Source organism: Lonchura striata, chromosome 6 (assembly GCF_050655825.1).
Source record: "Lonchura striata isolate lonStrDom1 chromosome 6, ASM5065582v1, whole genome shotgun sequence".
NCBI classification, from domain to species: Eukaryota; Metazoa; Chordata; class Aves; order Passeriformes; family Estrildidae; genus Lonchura; species Lonchura striata.
Genome location: NC_140708.1, coordinates 21,605,720 through 21,627,317, shown reverse-complemented (window position 1 = coordinate 21,627,317; position 21,598 = coordinate 21,605,720). Strand labels below are relative to the sequence as shown.

Sequence of the window (21,598 nt, the reverse complement as noted above, 5' to 3'; positions counted from 1 at the left end):
AGTTAATTTCTGGGGGATGACAGAAACATTATTCACAACCTTAGTACATTTTTGTTAATACTGGCCTTTTGACATTTTATCTGTAGTTGAATCTTACACTTAATGTATGTCATGTAAATACTTATTTATGCACAAAGTACACACATCCAAATGTCAGGGTATATTTATCAGAGGTGAGAGTCTGTACTCCAGTTAAAACAAATGCATGTTAGGAAAGAATGTAGTATGTCAAAACTCTCTTTCCCACATTGAATTAGACTTGGACAAAGCCTTGTGTACAAACAGTTCTCATTTTATGCAGATTTTACAGTTTAAGCACTTCTAAATATTTGTATTACATAAAAATATTAAATAACTGCTTCTGCTAAAAATACAAGGGTTTTTTGCTCTAATCATGTTTGGTTTTGTATTTCATTTACCAAAAACATCCCTTCTTGTAGGAGAGGATCAATGCTTAGTACAGCTATTTTTGTTTATGCTGCAACATCGCCAGTGAATGGATATTTTGGAGGAAGCCTTTATGCTAGACAAGGAGGTAAATTGTTTTCATGTTTCAGCATTTTCATTGCATTGTTAAATTGAGAAGTTACTATTTTCTGATTTGCACCAGTGTAGAAGAGTCCTCATGGAGTTAGATGGAATCCATTAGATTCTTAATAAACAGAAAATATTTTGATTATATTTAGTTTTCATATTATCTACCCAGTCAGTACTGGCAATGCTTTTTTAAAAAGTAACTGAAGTCTCTAGGTTAATTTAAAAGAGCTAAAGAACTGTTAATAGTTGTGATTTCTGAATTGCTTGTTATAGTCGTGTATATAATTTTTGGCTCATGACATCCACAGAGTATAATAGCCTTTCCCTTTTGTGTAACATGTTGTTAAACAGCTCATGTCATCTCCAGATGGCTCCTACTTGGTCCCCTTCTGTATGTACTAGGGGGGGTTATGTTAGGCCAACACAAAAAGGACAAGTATAGGTTATTTACTAGACAATTAATTGCAGATGAGGAAAACTGTTTATATCATATTTTAAAGAAAGTTCTTCTACTTTCCAGTATATGCTCTACTTTATACTTACCATATCAAAGTGAGCATCAGGAGAAAGCAGAAGCCAAATAAAATTGACAGATTTGAACAGGCTGTCTTCAGTGCTCCCCACTATGCCTCTGAGTTATGACCAGTTAGATTCTTGCAGTGCACTAGCTTCATCCATTCCCTATGCTGTAATAAAAGAATAATTAATAATTATCTTCTAGAGTGCTTTAAAAGAAATCTAGTTTGCAAAATAAAATTTGTATCTTTTTAGCATGATATACCTGTTACTGTACTTTGAGTTTGGAGGTTAGAAGTTTATTTTCATGTGGCTTGTTTATAAAGCTAACAATTTGTACAAAACCAGATCTAGTTAGAAAAGGGTTGCTGTGCTGTAATGTATTGTGCTCTGTAGTTGAGCCAGATAAGCTTTTTTTATTACAGATAAACATGTATCGAACCGTGAAATGCTGATTATGTTGGCTCATGGTGAAAATACATATGATTGTCTTGAAAAAACACACTTTTAAAATTGTTTTTACTTACTGCATATTAATAAATGTAGACAGTGTTTAAGAGCATAAACACTACAGGGACTACAGATAGAGGAACTTTTTAAGGTATTGCCCAAAAGGATTTCTCTGATTTCCTCAAGGAGCTCTAAAATTAGTAATAACTGCTAACAAGTGTTCTGTTCCCTTGATGCTTGGAGTTTAGAAATCACTTTCTTTCTACCTTTTCTGTTATTGGAAATGTCAAGAGTCCAGTTTTCCTGTATGTTAACTGCTGTGACATTTTGCTTTTTACCAGGGATAGCCATTTCCTTAATGCATCCTGAATGTGTCTGGGTTGGCTTGGTCCAAACCCCGAGCAGGTGCTGCCTGGAAGCAGCTGTGGTGCTGAGCTCTCCTGTGCTCCCAGAGCAGGAGCAGGTTCTGCACAGGGCCAGCTCTGCTGTCTGTCTCTTCTCACCTGCAGCTACACACACCCTCAGGTTTCACACCCCAGGTTCTTTGGCCAGCTTAGTCAGCATATGCTGTTCTTCAGCTGAAATGTTCTCATGCTGTATCCCTTTTCTTGCCTTTTCACTTGGCCTACTAAATTGATTAATGTGCTGCATCTTGTGGGTTATGAGGACTCAGATGAAACTTTGTTTGCTCTTAGCTCTTTTTGATGTAGTATGTTGTTACTGATGATATTGATGTAATATGTTGTTACTTCTTTCACCTTTTTGTGGGAGAAGTAGTCAAATGTGTAAATTCTGTCGCGCTTGCTAACAAATTTTTTTTTTAAATGCTGTATCTTACCAGTCCCGTTGAAATGTCCCTTCTTACAGGAAGGCGATGGATAAAGCAGATGTTCATTGGAGCCTTCCTTATTCCAGCAATGGTGTGTGGAACTGCCTTCTTCATCAACTTCATTGCCATCTATTACCATGCTTCAAGAGCTATACCCTTTGCAACCATGGTGAGTTGTTTGATTGGAGAATTTAAACTACACTGTACACACAGGAAAATGATATTTTTTTAAATCAAAATACATTTGTGAGTCATAGTTTAGAGCTAGCTAAAAATTAGAAATTTAGAAAAGTTAGAAATTTATCATGGGAGGGGGCTTAAGTTGTTTCAAGTATAATTAATTTTAACCACAATAGCAACAGCTGCTGAATGCCAAAACCAGTTTTATCTCTGCTTAAAGTAACACTTTGGTTTGTATTCAAGCTTAGTGTTTTAACAATGGGGGAAGTTAGCAACATGACTTTCCTTCTGGATGGCCAGTGCAAACTCATTTACAGTATAAGATGAAATACAAAGAGATTCCAAGTGAAAGATACTTCTAAGTCATTGCAATCAAGCAAAAAAATCAAAATAAGCGATCAGGCAACAATATGAGATAAGACATTCTGAGCAGATTTGTCTTTGCAAAAATGACTCACTCTTACCACTTTGTTAAGTATTATTTACTGTCCAGTTATGGTCTTGTGTCTGTACGTTTACCTTACCACTTGAAAAACTATGCATGTTGTGGTACTTTTTAATTTAGTCATGATGACTTTCTCTATTTCCTTTGTCAGGATTTTGTTTATGTTTGGCCCCTTTCAAGCATCCTCAGATAATCCTGTGAATAGAATGTAGGAAATAATCACTTGTCACTTGGGCAGAATTTCTGTTTGAGCTTGTAAGGATTAGTGTTTTAAAGCAGAAATGTATTTGAAATACGCACCATAAAATTGCTTTTTCTAATTTTGTGCAGTAATGCCGTTAACTTAAGAGAATATCTTAATATAGGAAGTCTTGTTTTCTTTTCAGTGGTATCTGTAGAAAATCTTGGAATTTAGCATTTTTATAGATTTCTTCTTTGCATATCAATTTTTTGTGATAGGTTATTCAAATACTTCAGGGACATTCAAGTAGCCTTGGATTTCTTAGTTTAAATCTACCATAAAATGAAGCTTAGTATCAGAAGTTTCTGTCTTATATATTGCATTTTTGGGTTTGTGATGGGAATTCAGTATGTGAAAATACTTCTAAAAGAACACATTGTTAGAGAATGAATGTGATAGAGATTATAAACGGTAACAAGAAGGGAGACAATTCTTCTGGGAAAGACTTTCAATAATTTTTTACTGATGGAGGAATCATTCTGGGTACGTTGCTGGTTCTAGTCACTTTCTTATTAACAGTATTTTCAACGCATGCCTGAATACCAGCTTTTTACGTTGAATTCATTTTTATAAAAACACTAAATGTAATATAAAGCTAAACATGTTTGTAAACACTTATTTTTTCTAATTTTCTTCTTCAAGAAATTAGATTAAAATTCTATCTTTGAATAACGTGTTTGTGTTAGTTGGTCAATGTGTCCCAAAGCAATATTGTGTCATTTTTTCTTTCCTATGCTAGCAGCCATATACAATACTGTCATAAAAGTTTACAGCATTGATCTTTGGTATGTGCAAAGAGACTCTGTTTTACTGCTAAGCAAGCAGTTATGGTATCCCATTTCTCACTTGTATTCTCATTTGGAGGCCAGGAATGCTGAGGGAAGGTGATTTCCACGTGTGCTGAAGTTTGTCTTGTGAATTTGTTCAGATGATTTATATTTTAAGACCATGGACACGTGCATGGAAAAGTAAACTGATATATAAATCTTCAGGGTTCAAGTCATCAGGATGTTAGGACTCTATAGACAGTGATTTTAATGTTTGCAAGGTTTTATGAAAGCATTTGAATCATTGTGACTGTGGCAATAAAACTTAAGTGGAGTTAGCAGGCAAGCAGGTTATGAATCGGAAACTTCATCAGGATGAGCAACGCTCTAATGACTTCAAATCAACAAGCTGGTTTGTAGAAGGAAATGGAAATTGTTTGCAATTACCATGTTATGCTTCAGGTTGAAGTCCCCAGGAGGCTCTCTGGCTTTATGGATGAGATCCCTTTGTGTCTTTCCACCTCTGTTTTCCATGCAAAGAGGCTTCCAGAACTGACAAATGCAAATTTGCTGCTTTCTTGGGGAAATAAAACCTCTGTCACCTAAATGTACTAGAACACACAAATAACTTCCTTTATCCTGATATATATTGAAACCACCTTCCTTGATTTAAATTGCTGGCAAGTATTGCCCCTTCATCTTGACTGCCATAAATCTGGAAAAAGCAGAAACGGAGTTACTGAGGAAAGTTCCTTAGCTAAAAGGTTGCTAAGAGACTATTCTTAAATATGTCATCCTGTACTTTGCCAGTTTCGCACTGCCACTTCCCAGTGAAGTATCTAAGTAGTCTCTGTGACTTAATTCTTCTTTCCAGAAGGATTTTCCAATGGAATTTAGTCAAGGGCAGCTGACAGAATCAAATCCAGGACAAACTGACACTAAGTTGCTGTATCTTTCACTACCTGTTTTTCACCTGTTTTTCTACACTTTGTTTTAAGTCCTCAAATTCATTGGGCTCTTCAGGACCTTCATGCATCTTGTTGAAGTCTGTTTTGAACTTCAAAACTTCATTCACCTTGTATAACTCATTCCTGGTGTCTGGCATCTCCTTGAAGATGTGACAGGGCCTGGGAAAATACAAAGCTTGTTTCTGAAATCAGTCTTCACTCTTAGGACTCTGCCCTTAGATATAATTGCAAGCTGTCTTACCTATGGAATGACAAGCCATCTGCAGTGAAATAAGCCATGAGCATGAACAAAGGCTTAAATCTCTTCCTTGAGGTAGCTTTCAGCTCTCCTTCCCTTTAAAATGATACCAAGAATGTGACCAAGAAGGTTTTATTCAAATATGAGACCTTTTTAAAACTGAATGCATTAAAGCTTTCTGGAACATATGAAGGAGTGCCTTTTTCACTTATCCTTTCACCTTTATAGGAATGGAATGGGTACTGTTCAGTTATTCATGCTTTTGGAGTCCAAATTTGATTTTTTGGTGTATTTTGTTTATTATATCGTCTTACTGGTGAAAATTGAGTTCTGAAGTCGTTATATGTCTTGACTTACTTTCTGTTTATGTTTATGAATTTTTTTGTTTATTTAACAATCATCTTTATATTTGTGTGTGTATGAATGATATGTAAAATGTAGAGCATGGAAGATTTAAGACTTTTAAATAATGGTATGTGAAGTGATTTCTCCATAATATGTTTGAGGAGTATAGTACTAGTTCTGTGCAGAAACACTGACTAATGCAGAATTTCTACAGAGTACAGCATGATTGAATTTGAAGGGACCATTTTAATTCTGGCATTTTTTAAGTTGTGACTGCTTACATTGTTCTGTGAGTGATGCATAATTTAAAGATTTCCATTAAGGCTACTATAACTAATGTAATATTCTGACTGCAAAATCTATGCAGCTTCTATTAACTGATTTAAGATTTATCATTTTTGTTTTGTTTGATCAGTAGGTTCCTTTGTGGCTAAGGTTTCCAGTATGCATTTTTAATTATTTAATTAAGTAAGTTTAAGGACACTGTGTTTCTCCTGAGATTGAGACCCTATTGTTTGTATTTTTTTTACCTTGTTTTGAAAAGAAAAAAGTGATTCCTCCAACAGATAGCTTAATCCAAGCTGCAGCTTTCCCTGATAGCTTTGAGTTGATATGAGTAATGACTGCCACTAAAAAAAGAGGACCTGGTAGTACCAACAATTTTCATGCCTTGAGTCAGATAAAGAAATACATCTGGCTAAAAAAATGTAAAAAATCCTGTTACATGCATTCAGCAGAGTGCTTCCTCAAATTGCTTGAAAGTGACTGTGCAACCCTCAGTCAAACCCCTTCATTTTGCTAAAACCAGACAACTCTTAATTCTTCTGCCTACATTTTCAGCAGTTCAATTTATTACCCAGAGTGACAGTCTAGATTAACAACTTTGTTGTAATAAAACTAGTAACTCTTTATTTTGAAGCCTTCTGTTCTATTCTTTTTCTTGTAACGTTTAGACAATGTGCAGAAAACTCTTGTGTTATACAAATTTAGTAACCTCTATATGGGAGGGAGTCTCATGACTGAGAGTGCCTTTTGGTAGCTGACAAGGAAGATCAAGCTCCTGCTTTGACAGTTAATTTTTATTGCTTTTCTTCCCTGTGCATTAAGCAGACGTGGCACCATAGCCTGCCAGTAGCTGTTTAATATTAGATATGCTCATAAAAATTTTAATTATCACCCTTGAAAGAAGTTTAATCTACAGTTGTCAGGAAATTTGAAACATGTGGCACTAGGAAATAAATTATATCCCTCTTCACAATGTTTCCTTTCAAATATGGAAAACTGAATTCTGCACGTTTAGTCAAGGGCAGTAGAATATTCTTTCCCCATCAAAACAAAAAAGGAGTTAGAAGGAATGCAGACTTGGTGAGGTTGACAGTCACTTCTATGATAACTAAAACCTACAAACTAGTGTATAAGATATTTTCTACAACAAAATTGCAAGTCAAAATTAAATAAGTGTTTTTTAATGTACTGGCTTGGTACAAAAACTCATGTAATTTATTTTGGGTAACATGGATTTTAAAGTACCTCTGCTTGTTTTCTTGATGAAATAACAGGTTTGGAGACCTAATGTATTTACCTCTTTGCATAATTTGTGTTTTATGGAGTAGTTGTTAAAACGGTTCTCTGAATTTCTCATGGCTGATGTTACAGTAATAACTCCTAAAACACTCATAAAGATGTAACATTCTTATGTCTGCCTGTCACACAACTACTGTTACTGGGATTGGATTTTTTAGTATGTTGTCAGTGACTTTGGCAGGAGGGTAGAGCAGGTATGTGTGTTGGTCTTGTCTTCATTTCTCCTTTCCATTTGTGATGGTCAAGTGGAGGTCATTAAGTCCTGAACTGCTTTTCCCATTGTATTCTTGCTCCTGTAAACCTTTTTTACCTGGTTTTACCTCAGACCTGTAATTTAGAGGAGCATGTCTGAAAAACACCAGCTATCTCTAGTCATCTCTCTCATCCAGAGAAGGCTTATTGCCAAGAGTGGAGAAAGTTGTTTTACCAGTCATCAAACTGAGCAGGGAGACTACCTGTGAGTCAATGAGTGAAAAGCAAGAAAGAAGATGATGCTGAGTTCAACATGGTGTGTACAACCAGTACTGGTGTTGGTCATCTTACTAAGACCAGTAGGTTGCTGTCTCTAGGATGGTCTTATCTCAGTAGAAAGAACATGCACATCTTCATTTTGCACAGCTTATCAGAGCTAGGTGGGAGTAGGAAACATTGCTGAACCTGTGCTATGGTCATCCTTGTTTGCTCAGTTGTGTCTCCTTTGCACTCCAGACTTGGCTCAAATAATTTTTAGACTCCTGAAATGGCTCCAGGGTAAAAGGAGAGAAATGTACTTCACTTTCAGGTGTCCTGAAAACACAGCATAGCATTAAGATAAGTGGTGTTTCACTGTTTAACAAAGTGTTGACTTCATCTAATGCTGCTGCTAGGTATCACTGAAGATGCTGACTGTTCCATTTGAAAGCAGGTAACTTTTCAGCCAAATGGATAACAGAATGTAAGGTGTTACACCATTATCAGTCATACTTTGATCTGATAATGAAACCACACATTTTCTGATGGATGCCAATTATAGGTGTACGGGGGATAGCTTGACTGTACTTACTGAAGTCATTATTCAAGGAACCTTGATCTGTCTCAGCTTGTTTTATGCAGATGAACATTTTAGATTTCCAAGTTACTGCTGAGTCAGTTTCCTGGATAACACAACAGCCAAGCCCTGCTGGATCAAGTTGAGCCCTTTCCTTTTCTACCTGATTTGAAGCCATTCAGCTGTGCAGAGTGTGTCACTAGAATGAAATGCTACTGACAGCCTTGTTTCATCCAGGAGTTTGCCAACTAATCAGTAATTAGGCCTGGATGTTCCTTGCTTGGTTCCTTGTCCAAGGTTATAATCTTTCTGTGTGGATTCTGTAGAATAGACACATTTTGTAAGATGTACAAATACAAGATGCTGAGTGTTGTTCCAGGTGAGCTTAGAGCCCAAGACAGTTCCTGGGCAGTTTCTTTATGCAGTAAAGGGATGGATTCTCTTTCTGCCACTGTCTCCAGTCAGGTGAAATTTTCAAGATCAAGAAATTAAGGTACAGTCATCTTAAAACCTGCACTGTAAAAGACAGCTGTGGCTGCATGAGCAGTATAGATGCCGCTTCACAGTGCCTGGATCTGAGCTTTCTGCCTCAGCCAGGTGTGAAACCTACCTTGCCAGAACAGCACCACAGAGCAGGATGGACCACCTGACACATCTGGAGGGCCTTGCTGCAGGAAGCAGAACACACTCTTCTTGAAAATGGAAGTGGTTTCAATATGCTCAGCTGAGAAGTTTTTTGGATACTATCCAGGTCTTAATTCTTGAAAATCTCTTCTACCCACTGCACCTCAAACAAGATGGGACTTTTTGGTGAGGATTTTAATAAATGTAGCACTCAAGATGATTTTCTTTGATGTTTCTGATACTTTTCAACATTTTTCTGTGAAAAGTCTCATCTGCTTCTTCATTTAGACTGAGCAGTTTTCAAGGGCAGAACCTATATCCATTGAGTGAGTTGTATGCTTCTCCTGAAATTTATTCTTAGGCAACCTCAGTGTCCTACTTAAAACATATGCTTGCTTACCTGTGTTTTTTGAGTAATGGAAGAAGATAAATGGGAGATACTAAATTAATTATGTAAAAACTGCTTTATTTTTACTATATAATTTATACTCCAAGTATAAGCACAACGTAGCATCTCCTTATTTACCAGTGATGCTTCATATTTTAGTGGCCCATGAAGCAATTCTTTAATAACCTCTTCTCAAAGATATACAGAGCAGTCTGGAAAGTACTTCTGCTTGTTGACCCACCAGTTTGGTGTACCCCTCCTGTGAAGCATGAAGGCTTGCTCCATCCAACCCCAGGCAGTGTTTTCCCTTCATATCTGTCCTAAGCTAGCCAGTAATAGAAGACTAAGACACTGACTTTAGTCAAATGCTGCCTTAAATTTGTGTGACTCACCTAATGCCAAGTTTGTATTGAGCTAATGTAATTCTTTATTTTCAGCTGCTTGCTGTAGATTTATTAGATACAACATACATGAGCAGCTTTTATTTATCCTCAAAGTAACTGCTTCTTAAGCAAATCAATGTGTGCTCTTAAATGTGTTCTGCTCTCTGTTGTTTAGCATTAATCTGCTGCCATGGACTTTGTATTCTGCTGGAGTGAAGACAAATGTAGCTCCTTTGCTCAGGAGGCACCAGGGTGTACACAGAGCCTCAGGCAACAAAGCCATTAAAAGGCAGTATTTTCATAAGTTTGTATAGAAAAGGTCACAGGGTCAGTATTCAGTACTGTGGTGATTGCATTATGGGCAACTGTTCTGTCTTCAATTATCAATATCAAAAAGTTACCAAACTGTCTAATGCTGTATTTTTTTGTGCTAAAGAGTTATGAGTAGAGAACATCTTCCTTAACACTTGAAATTTTCCTATTTTTGGGAGATAAATTATGTTGCCTTTAAGGAATAGAAAAAATGGAGCTACATAAATACAGTGGCATAAAAAGATTCATGGTACATTTTTAGAGAGGCTGTTCCATTGGAAAGAGCTGGAGCATTGGCTTGACCTTTCCTGTATTGTGCATAAACTTGATTTCTATATGTAAATAGGGTTGTCGTGCTTCTAAATTGTCTATCTTTGCATACCAGTGGCCACTGGTTTCTTTGTCAGTCCATGTTCTTAATTGCCTGGTTGGTGCATAGTGGAAAATACTGAACTGAAAATTGAATCAAAATTGGTAGCATTCTTGCATGGTTTTTGATTGTTGTTGGGTTGGTTGGTTGGCTTGGTTTTTTTTGTTTGTTTGGTTTTTTTTGTTGTTTTTTTTTTTTGTTGTTGTTGTTGTTGTAGTTGTTGTTTTCCATTGGATTAAAAATTTTGCACCCAACAGTTGTAATTTTGTGTGCAACTACCTAACTGGTAGATGTTAATTCCCAGATAAATTCCCACATGCACTCTCTGCAAAACTGTACAAAACGCTGACAGTGCTTTCTGTTATGAAGTACCATGAAAATTTCCTTTTATTTCTTGTGCAATGTATTGAGTATAATGATTAGGTGGAAACAGTATAGCAGTCTGTAATGGTTCTGTTCTTTCAACTGATGGATGAAAATATACTTAATAATGTTTATTAGGAAGTTTCTCAGGGAAAAATCCTCTGTTTGTAAAATATATGGTGACTACTGCTTCATAAGTAGGAGTATGATTCTACAGCAATAACTACTAAGGACTAATACTGGTTGATTATCTTCTATTGTTGTCTTAGACCTGTTTTTTTAATTGCAAGTGTAAATTTTTGCTTGCAGGTGGCAGTGTGCTGTATTTGTTTCTTTGTCATCCTTCCACTGAACCTCGTTGGGACTATTCTTGGCCGAAATCTGTCAGGACAGCCTAATTTTCCATGTCGTGTCAATGCAGTGCCTCGTCCTATACCAGAGAAGAAATGGTAAAGACAAGCATAATGTTAACTAGAAATATTCACTTCAATACATTTAAAATGGCTTTTCTGGTGTTCAGCTTTCATGGAATAACTCCTTTTAATTTAAATTGAGTTGTGCCTAGAAGAACCGCTCAACTGACATTTTCTTAATGTGATTTTTCTTTTGAATTAAAACACCATGGTTAATAGTTGTAGCAGATTTTACAGTCCTGGATCACTGATTCACATTTTGCCTGAAATGCTCTTTAGTCCCTGTGTAAAGGGGGTGGTGCCAGCTCAGTTCTTGTATAGATATATTGACACTAAAACCTCTCCACTTCAGTTAATGCCTCTTACAGGTTTAGGATTGAGTGTGCCTTGGAGGCAGAACTGTCCTGATTAATGGTCTCCTAACACAAGCTGAGACATATTTGCAGGGTTATGGTGGGAAGAAGCTTGCAATGCTGTTCCAAATTCTGTACATTGCTGATGGCACAGAGCCTAAAATATTACAGGTATATGGTTTGAACTGTGAAGAAGGCTTTATAATTTTTGACGTGAATGCAAAGTGGTGCCTAGTCTCAAAAAGTATACTTAGGTTTGTGGAAAATTATGAATGCAGTCACTTTTTCCTATTAATTCTGAGGTGAAAGCAGCAAGCTACGGAAATTAAAATATCCTCAGAGGATTTTTTTAATAGACTTTTCTTGCTTTTCCTGTTCAGAGAATGGAACAGATGAAGTGAAAGGGGCACTGAAACATGTAAGCCTGTAATGTCCAAGAAGTGCAGCACACTTAGTCTCTTGTTAGTGGTAGGTTGTGCAGCTCAGATGTTAGAACTTATTTTATATTGTGACTGGTATCTTGGAAATCTGTTGGAGTTTTCTGGATCAGCGTGACAGTTAAAAATACTTCTCTTGACGATGATGAAATAACACACCATCAGCTTAGGCAAGTCTCCCTATAAATAATAAAAGAAGCTGCAAATGAAATCACTGGTTACTAGCTGGATTCAGCATCATTGCAAGTACTAAAGATAGTTCACCTTTTAGTGACAGTGTCTTCTACAGGTAGCTGGGTATTAATTTTTAACTATATGTTCATGACACAGTATAGCATTAAAAATGAACACTGATTCTTATTTATATAATCATTATCCTGTGAAATTTTTGCTTGTGCTTTTTCCTGTGTCTGTAGCCATCAACAGCACTGTGTTTTCACTGCCTTCTTGCAGGGCTAGTGGATGTTGCTTAGGCCCTTTTTGTCAAGAAAGATTCTTTCCATGGCCTTAAGGCTGATTAGAAGGCTAACTATGCCATGAGGTGCAAGCCTTATGTTTTGTTTCTGCTTCCCCCAAGGGTAACTTCTTGTTTTATCCATACATATGACATTTTTGAGGGAATCTTCCTAATCTGCTGGTATGAGACAGAAATGTTCTTGTTAGCATGCCTTTTAAACAGTCTTCTGTGCTGTATTAATGATCTGGTCTTAATATGTTTATAAATGAAAAAATTCAGTTGTCCCTAAACGAATCCTAATATCTTTCAGGTTCATGGAACCAGCTGTTATTGTTTGCCTAGGTGGAATCCTTCCTTTTGGATCAATTTTTATTGAAATGTGAGTACATCAGCTGTTTCCCAGTTTGATTTAAAATTACATTTTAAGTTAAATTACAATGTCATCTGCATATTTTGTTTATTTTCTTCAGGTATTTCATTTTTACTTCATTCTGGGCTTACAAGATCTACTATGTTTATGGCTTTATGATGCTGGTTCTGGTTATCCTCTGCATTGTGACCGTTTGTGTGACCATTGTTTGTACGTATTTCCTGCTAAACGCAGAGGATTACAGGTGGTAAGTGTTGCGTTGTTTTCATAGTTAACCAGATTGTGAGACTTGTGTTGAAAAGTAGTGTTTCTTCAGTCTAGAAGGGTCTTTTCCAAGTGCATTGTGCATCTTCTTGGGAAGCCTTGTGGCTAGTTGTATGATGGACATGTGTGTTTACTTTTAGGCAATGGACAAGCTTTCTTTCTGCGGCATCAACTGCGATTTATGTTTACATGTACTCCTTTTACTACTACTTTTTCAAGACAAAGTAAGTTATAGTTTTCTTGCTTGAATATCAGATTACTATATTGCCAAATCAGTTTTATTGATAAAAAATGGGAAATGCCTAGCATAAATTTCTATCTTTCTTTTCCAGGATGTATGGCTTGTTTCAAACATCATTTTACTTCGGTTATATGGCAGTATTTAGCACAGCTCTGGGAATAATGTGTGGTAAGTTCCAGATATTTTGAAGGTCTTCTACCAGATTTTTTCAGACTCATATTTCTGACTTTAGTTCGTGGTTTTGGTGGTGGAATGTGTATGTCTGCAAGATCTGCTCAAAAAGTCTTTAAGGAGAATTTGAAGAGTTTTCTGCTTATACTTGATTCCTACCTTATATAGGAGATTCCTGTGGATTGTGTCTTCTGATAGGAAGATAATTTATATACTGTGCAGGGAATTTCACCCTCTGTGCAAGCTTGAAAGACTCAGTATTTGGCAAGAAATCCTGCAAAATCAATTCCAGAGGAAGCTGAGACCATGCTAGCATTTTGCTTTGGATTTTTTACTGTCACCCAAGAAAAGGAGCTAGGTGCACCCATTGAGGCATCAGTGATAGCACCATAGTGATGACAGTACCATGTGTATCTTGTGGCATGTATATATGAGAGTGAGCAGAACAGAGGACTGAGAGCTTGAGGAGAACATTTGAGAAATAAGTATTGCAATATTCACAGGTGAGGAGAGTTCAGGATGCTCCTGTGTGCAGCTGGATTTAATTGCTTTTTAAGATACTATTTTGACAGATGTTTAGACAAAGACATACTTCATGGTAGGGAGGTCATCTGTTAAAGCCAAAAAACTTGTTCACATGTTAACTTTATTTTTATAATTCCCTTTATGACCTTCAGCAAGTGCTTCTTGATTCTTTTTGCACTTTTCTGTAATATTGGTTTTTTGGTGAGGGATCCTAATTTAATACTTCTTAGCAGTGAGTGAATAGTCCTATAGCTAATGGGAAGATTTCTTAGAGCTATATTTGAGACACAAGATGTCTTACAGGAACTTACTTCTGTAAAGTATATATTTCTTGATATCTCAAGAGGGTGGGTAATATCATAATGCTTTATAAAAAGGGAAGGGAATTCATCATTTAACAGCTGAGTACCTGTTCCCCTTTTCTCTCATACAATGTCATTTTGCTTCATCAGGTTCTTGGCACATTACAAGACTTCCCTGCTGTTTTGGTAGTCTTGCAGCCATTTTTTTTTTTTTCTTTAATAGGCTTATACTTTTCAGCTCTAATGTTTTCTTTCAAAAGTGCTCAGGCCAGTATTGATTAAAATGTCTGTGATGCAGAAGCCAAGCTTGTCCACCAGTTTCTGTAATTAAAATGTGTTTTAAAACACAAAAAAGGAAGATTGTCAAATTATTTCTTCTCATTGTAGGACACTATTTGATGGAATATTAGCGTAAAATCCAAATATTTCAAAACCAGAAAATACCTCAGCATACTAAACTTTATTTCTGTTGAGCTCTATTGAGATTTCTTTTTGTCTTTTTAAATGTCTTGGAAGAGAAGCCATGAGATGCTTTTTACTGAGAAGTGCCATTTTCAGCATGTGGAGTGGAGAAAAAAAATCCCCTGTCAAAAAGCATTTGTGTAGGGAACTTGCAGCCATTGAGGTCTAACAAAAACATTTGTGTTAAAGAATTGTGCAGTGTGTGTGCTACTGAGTGTAGGTCTGTGAAAAGTGTGTGGAGCTGTTCTTTGGAGGCTCACACGGGTGGGCGTGTTGGGTATCACAGTTGGATGTGAGATGAACTAGTTAGGGCCCAAAGCAGCCACAGGGAAACTCTCTGTAGGAATGGATCATCCAGCTCTGGGTTTAATGCCCTTGACAATGCCTAGTGAACTCAGTCCCACATGTAGTGGGATGCTTTGATCCACAAAGTTTGCTGCTCTCTGCAGAGCATCTCAGTTCTGGGACCGGACAATAGGGAGCCCGTGAGAATTTCCAAACCTTTTGAGCTCCTCATGTTTCCCTCTTACTGGCAGAAAAGGTTAAGACTCATTTCCCAACTTAGTGGAAGGCTTAGAGGCTACATAACATAGAAATGCCTCTTGCAATACCATATTTAAGTATACTTAGAGCTTTTAAAAAAATTTGGTGCTTACAAAGTCACAACTGCAGTAATTAGTAATTGGTTTGAAGTAATAGATGGGAATTAATCTCTTTTTGCTTTGTGATTGTTCTTCCTCAGTATTTGGATTTTTCTTTTTATTTAAAAGCTTCTTGTTCTGCTGAAATACACTTGCAGTCTATTTCTGCTGAACCCAAATAGGCCATAACCAGGTTATAAATATCAACTGGTAAAGTATCTAATAAATAAATAAAATATTTCTCTTTACTATGTTTGTTTTAGTTCAGATGAGCCAGCTGGCTTGCATTTGAATAAGGAGGATGTTCTTTAGTCATCATTGCCCAGGATTTCTGCCTCCTTGCCCCATGTTTTATTCAGTGCCTGTGAAGTAGCCTTTAGGCTTAACCCCTGCCTTGGGTATTGGCCATTAGTGGCCTTCATGGCCAAGGCACCTCTGTGATTCAGTACAGGTTATGATTTGTTTATGGGGATGAGAGCTTGTGGTCTCATGTGACTGCTACTCTCTACTCCTCCCCCTCACTTCCACCTCATGCATTCTCTAGATCCCAAGTGAAACACAGTTAATGCTTTGTCCTCTCAAATCTCTGTGGTACCTGGCATCACATCACGAGAGGAACTCTTAAAGAACAAGTTCTGGAATGTATCTCAGTCTGGCAATGGAAATGGGCATTGGGTCTGTTGGCAGTGTTTGCTTTAACAGGGAAAGCTTGGTGAGTCTTAAAGCAGGAGTCCAGTGCCATTAGTTTGTTCATTTACTTCATAAGACAGAAGATAAAGTTCTTGACAAGCTGCAGAAAAATCTGCATGTGCTTCTGTATGACTCCAAGCTCTCATCACCTCTTCACAGCCCGCACTTGAGTCTGTCCATGTGCTACCCTGGCCTCTCCTTGAGCAGTCAGGCCTTCATTCTGCTGCATCCTCAGCTTCCTTGCAAGCAGCAACCTGATCTTGTGTGTGCTGTACTTGTTTTAATGGAGTGCTGCATTGCCCAAGTTAGTAATGCAAATCCCTTGTTTGTTGGCCAGTGGAATGGTTGCCATGATATTTATACAACTTGGAATGTTGTGCTGTACAGAAGCTGAATCCACAAGCTCCTTACTGCTCCAAGAATGTTGGAATGATTTATTATTATTTATTTAGTTTTGCCCTGTGCAGATTTCTTGATTGGGTATAAATATTGGGCTTTTGAGGGTCTAAAAATCAAAACTTTGTGACAGCTTAATGGCTGACTTCATAAATTATCCCATCAGTCTTCAGGATCTGAATAATTCCATAGTCAGCAATGCCAGCTGCAAGTCTGTACAGACTTAATATGTAAAGGCAAAACAACCACTATATATTTTTACTGGAAAGTTTGACTTCAAAATTTTAGCACAGGTTAGACTTCTGTATTTAACATGTCTTCTGCAGTTCTGGTGCATCCTAGTTCACTGCAATGCTTTGTTCTGGGCTTTTCTTGGTTTCTTCAAGGAAGGAAAAATATCTTTTCTCTTAAGAGTGTTTTTTACCAAGCATCCAAGCATTTAATGGAGTTCTCTATAGTGATTTACAGACCTTCACTTCTCTATCCATTCCATAAAATATGACTGTTGGCAGACAGCAGTTGTCTTTAATTCTTGCCTGATTTTTGACTTCACTTCAAACATGATGATTAGCCAAACTGACTTACTGTAATTTTGCTTGGAAGAGATGAAGTCATTCCCAGCTGCTGTCGTAAGGCCACAGTATTTACTGAGCCTGGCAAACCTGAGGTTCTTGATTTGACCAGGAAGGTTGCTGAATCTCTTTCTGAGAAGAGGCCTTAGTCTAGTGCTTTTCTTTAATTTTTCTGGATGTCCTTAATACTGCAGTATTTTGGGTTTAGCGTAAACTGTTGCCCCTATCAAAAACTCAGTGACCTGTTCTTTTATTGCTTCTGTGACAATGCATACTTTGCTCATGACTCTTACTAATTTGAAAACCACAGGTTGCAATTTCTTGAACTACTAACTGCTACTTGTTAATGTCTTTGTACAGACCTCCTTGGAGTGTAAGACTCCTGGGATGGGAATCTATTATTATTTGTGCTTTGTGGGAGGGAAGAAGCCATCTGCCAATAAAACACTCATCCAGAAGGCATGTAACTTATAATAAAAATCTGCCCTCCCATCCACCTTCCCTGCAGAGTGGGTGATTGTATGTTTTTTACCCTCTGCTCAGAAAAAAATGGACTTGGTTATTGGCAGCAGTAGGGGGGCTGCTACATTTATCAAGGCCAAATGAGCACAGCCTCTTGGTAAGATGGCTTAATGGATTTAGATTGCTTGACAGGGAAAGTTCCTGTCAGCCATTTGGGGGGGAACATGGATAATGAGAGTTTGAGAACAAGTATTGCAGGTAGAGAAGTTTCTGTGTGCAGAGTATGTGCTTTATGTGACTTTCTCTGTTTAAGTTTGTGGTTTATACCACTGGCTTGTTTTGATGATCAACTCTCTAACATATTCAATGTTTTTTGTTTCTTTTGCAGGAGCTATTGGTTACATGGGAACAAGTGCCTTTGTTCGTAAAATCTACACTAATGTGAAAATTGACTAAGGAAATAAGAAAATTGAACTATGGATCAGCTCCTGTTTTCCTGGGGATGAATTTGCACAGCAAAAAGCGCGAGAAGAGATTTGGGTTTTAACACTGGGCACTATATGGGTCTCCATTTTGTGGATGGCTTAAAGTAACATCTATTTCATTGATCCTAGGTTCTTACTGACTGCTTTCTCCAACTGTTCACAGCAAATGCTTGGATTATATGCAGTAGGCATTACTACAGTATGTGGCTAATCTTTCCCCCCCAAAAACCAACATCAAAAAACAAAAAACCTAGCTCATTAAAGATGAATAGACTAGCTCTCTTCAGTGAAGAGGACAAACAGTTTGTTTAAAGCATTTGTTCCATTCAGTAAAAAGAGGGAAACTTGGCTGCTAAAACTACTTGATTAGTAGTCTTCCTGGTACTCAACATTTCTAAATTATGTAAGAATGCTGTTCCAGAAAGATTACTCTTCTGATTTTTACTGCCATTGCCAGGATAGGAGGTATGTTTTGTATTTTCAACTCCAGGTGCTTTTTGGTTTATTTGCAATATCAACTACCCTACACTCATTTGTTTAAAAAATAATTTAAACATATATAAAACTCCCATATGCATGTAATATATCAGCTATTGCCCTAGTTGGACCAACTTCCCTTTATTTATCTTTAAAGTAATATCCAGCTACATCTTAAATCCATCCAAAGAAAATACAGTCTGAAGACGGGATGTGTTCTCTGCAATGCAATTTACTGTACAGTTAGAAAGCAAAATGTTAAATGAAGAGGATTGTTTGTTTTTTAATAAACACTCTGAGGTCTAGATTAAAACAAAACCAACGTTTTAACTGAATGTCTAAAGTGATTCTCCTTTTTTCCAAGTTAGTCTTGCATTTTTTTTGGGTTTGGGTTGAATGAAGATTTTCCTTTAGACATCATACAAGGGGTAATAAGTGTATATAACATTAAATAATGTAACTTAGGTGTAGATCCCAAATGTATTTGGATGTACAGATTTACTACAGAGTACTTTTTCTGATGATTCGGTGTAAAAATGTGTGAATTCGGGTGGCTTTTTACATCTTGCCTGCCATTGCATGAAAAGTTGGGGTTTCTTCACAATGTGTGTATGTCATGCTTTTCTGTTCTATTTCTCAAGCTCTTACAGGAATTAAATTTGTAATTTAGAACATTTTAATTTTTGTTAATCCTATCTGAACACTTGTGTAACATCAAAAGCACAGTTGCTTTAGAGTGTTCAGAAAACTAAAATAAACTTTTCAGACAAAAATGTTTTGATTGTGAAAATAGATGAGTTTGCAATTGAGAATGTTTGAAAAGGCAATACTGCTGAGCACCAGTTTCTGTATACAATATTAGTGCGGTTTTCATTTATCAACCCCCCCTGCTTTGAATTCAGAATTTGCTTACAACTGTATTGTACAATACAACTCCAAAGTGAATGACCAACCCAAAAAGATTCTTCTTGGCTGTGGCGAAGTGTTTTGTGATCCAGCCAGTGTACTGGGAAAAGTGGGGGTAAGCGTGGACTGAAATAAATGGGCAAATAAAGGTTAAGTCTTTCTAAGATGACTGTTAATTATGCACTGTATTTAGTTAGAAATATCCTGAATGTGTTTGCAACAGATTTGACAGCCACTGGGCTTGATTTTTTCATGTTGTTTTTTTTTTTTTTAGACATCTGCCATGTAGGAATGTTTTCATCAATGTGGCTGTCTGAAATAGAGCACATGCCATGTAAAAGGAAACTTTCTGAACTTAAAAAATGAGCCAGATATTGGTATTGATTAGCACTGTACTGTTTCTGTATAAAAAGTGCAGATAATGCAGTAGCCACAATGAGAAACATTTGTATTTAGCTTGGGTGGACTGTACAGGTAGGTAATAGTGGGAAGCAGTGCATCCTTTCTGTATATGGTTTCTGAAAAATATTTGAGCTTTCAGCTCTGATTTCCCTGGCCAATTTAACCAATCTGTCAAAAAATAATTAAGTACTCCTTCAAGTGAATCTTTGGTGTCTGTAGGTGAACACTCTGCTGCTAAACAGAATAATTTTTTTTTTGTTTTGTTTGGAAGTACAGGCCAATTTTGAGATTATAAACTAGGTCAACAGTTAGTCCATTTTTGTTCCAAAACATGAAGACTTAAAGCAGAGAATGGATTTTATACTAGTACTTGCTAGTGCATACAGCTCTGGGAAGTCCTCTCTTCCTTCTAAATCTGAAGTGAGAAGTCATTATCTCCACATAATAAATACTTTAAGTACTCTGCCAAGATAAAAGTTTTTTTAAAGGGAATGTTATGATAATGGGTCTGGTTCTCTGTTTAGAGCCCTGCTATGTGATTAGTCTATCAGAAACTTCACTAAACCATTTGTGAATTTCATTTAATCACTTTTTAATGCCACAGGGTGGTGTGTTGCCTACTTGCTTTTTCTATCCTCTGGCATTACTGGCTTTTGCATATCCAGATAGGATTGTATATCTTCTAAAGTGACATTGGAAAGATACCTACTGCACAGGCATTGCTTTTGTTTCTGCAAGCAGGTTCCTCTGGAGAAGTACTGTGTTTAAATAATTGACATTTTTATACAGCCACCCTAGCACGTAAGTTGGGAGTTTGCTTTGTTTTCTCCCTTTTGGTTTCTGAAGGAGTGCAAAATGTGACCAGTTTTCAACAGCTTGTCTTTATGGTTGCTGTTTGGGGCAAGGCTGTTTGCTCCCCTTCCCCCTCCTTGCCCTCCTCCCCAAAAATGTGGGTATAGTTTGAACCATCTTGCTTAATAGAAATTGGAAGCTCTCTGCTTAGATGATGTAGTCCTTCCTCTTTTATGGAAGAAATAAAGATCTTACAGACAATATTCCTCTTACCATGGTTGTTTCTTAAGAGTTTCTGGTTCTTGAATTCAGACTTTTCGATAGCTCTTCAGCCGACTGCTCAGTGCTTTTCTTCCCACTTCTTGGTACAGAGGCCAGGGATTTGGGTAAATAGTTGCATTAGCAATAGCCAGTCTCAACCAAATGTTTTAGGTAAATATAATTGTAAACTTTTTCAGTTGAGGCAGAGCGAAACATAGAAAGTGCCTCTTGTAATTCATATATGAAAATATATGAATGCTGGATTGGAGGGAATGGAGACCGTAAATAATCATTACATCATGTTCTTTTTGATGTCTGAATGTTTTGAAGACAGATTGTATTAATTCCTCTCCAAAATTACATTCCAAAGTGTATAAAGGGCACAAAAGTTGTTTTTTTGTAAGGTAGTCCTAGATGTATTTCTTTAACAAGTTTCAGCTTAAAAAAAAGCCAAACCACTAAAACTTTTTACACTTTTGGTACTAAAACAGTAAAAGTGATAGCACGTTCTTATCACTGTCATTACTGCAGAGCTAACACAAATGAGAAAGTTATGTTTTGCTCTAACTTGAACATCACCAGTATCTAGCCAAATTTGCCTAAGGAATTCTATATACACAGTTTCACTGAAGACAGCAAAATTCTGTAACTGTGAGTGCTTCAGGAATTTCTCCACTGGAATGTGTCCGGAAAGCATCAGCTCGGGCAAAGACAAGTCTCCTTTCCAGTCTGTGGACAAGAAAACTGAATAGATGGAGCTGGAGTTTAGGGCTCCTGTTTCTTGAATGAATTCTTGACTGCAACTTATGGTTCCTTTCAAGTCTGTTGGAACTGTGGATTGACAAATAATTCCAGTTTTGGATCCCCTGGATCTTTCCCAGGTTAATGCACTATGGCAGAGCAGCCCTGCAATAGCTGTTAGCACTGTTGCCATCTAAAGTCAGTGTCTCAT

The 21,598-nt window shown here is 37.0% G+C and overlaps 1 protein-coding gene across 2 annotated transcripts in view; it reads left to right on the top strand.

The window, feature by feature from the left end:
* TM9SF3 (transmembrane 9 superfamily member 3) overlaps window positions 1–20,648 on the top strand; it is a 45,540-nt gene extending 24,892 nt beyond the window's left edge. For both annotated transcript variants that reach the window (XM_021548132.4, XM_085582452.1), the window contains exons 8-15: window positions 441–535; window positions 2,371–2,501; window positions 10,877–11,016; window positions 12,538–12,606; window positions 12,698–12,844; window positions 13,002–13,085; window positions 13,194–13,270; window positions 17,712–20,648. In XM_021548132.4, coding sequence (XP_021403807.1) covers window positions 441–535; window positions 2,371–2,501; window positions 10,877–11,016; window positions 12,538–12,606; window positions 12,698–12,844; window positions 13,002–13,085; window positions 13,194–13,270; window positions 17,712–17,779 — 811 coding nt within the window. In that variant the 3' untranslated portion in view covers window positions 17,780–20,648. The remainder of the gene's footprint in view (window positions 1–440; window positions 536–2,370; window positions 2,502–10,876; window positions 11,017–12,537; window positions 12,607–12,697; window positions 12,845–13,001; window positions 13,086–13,193; window positions 13,271–17,711) is intronic.
* The last annotated feature ends 950 nt before the right edge of the window (window positions 20,649–21,598 follow it).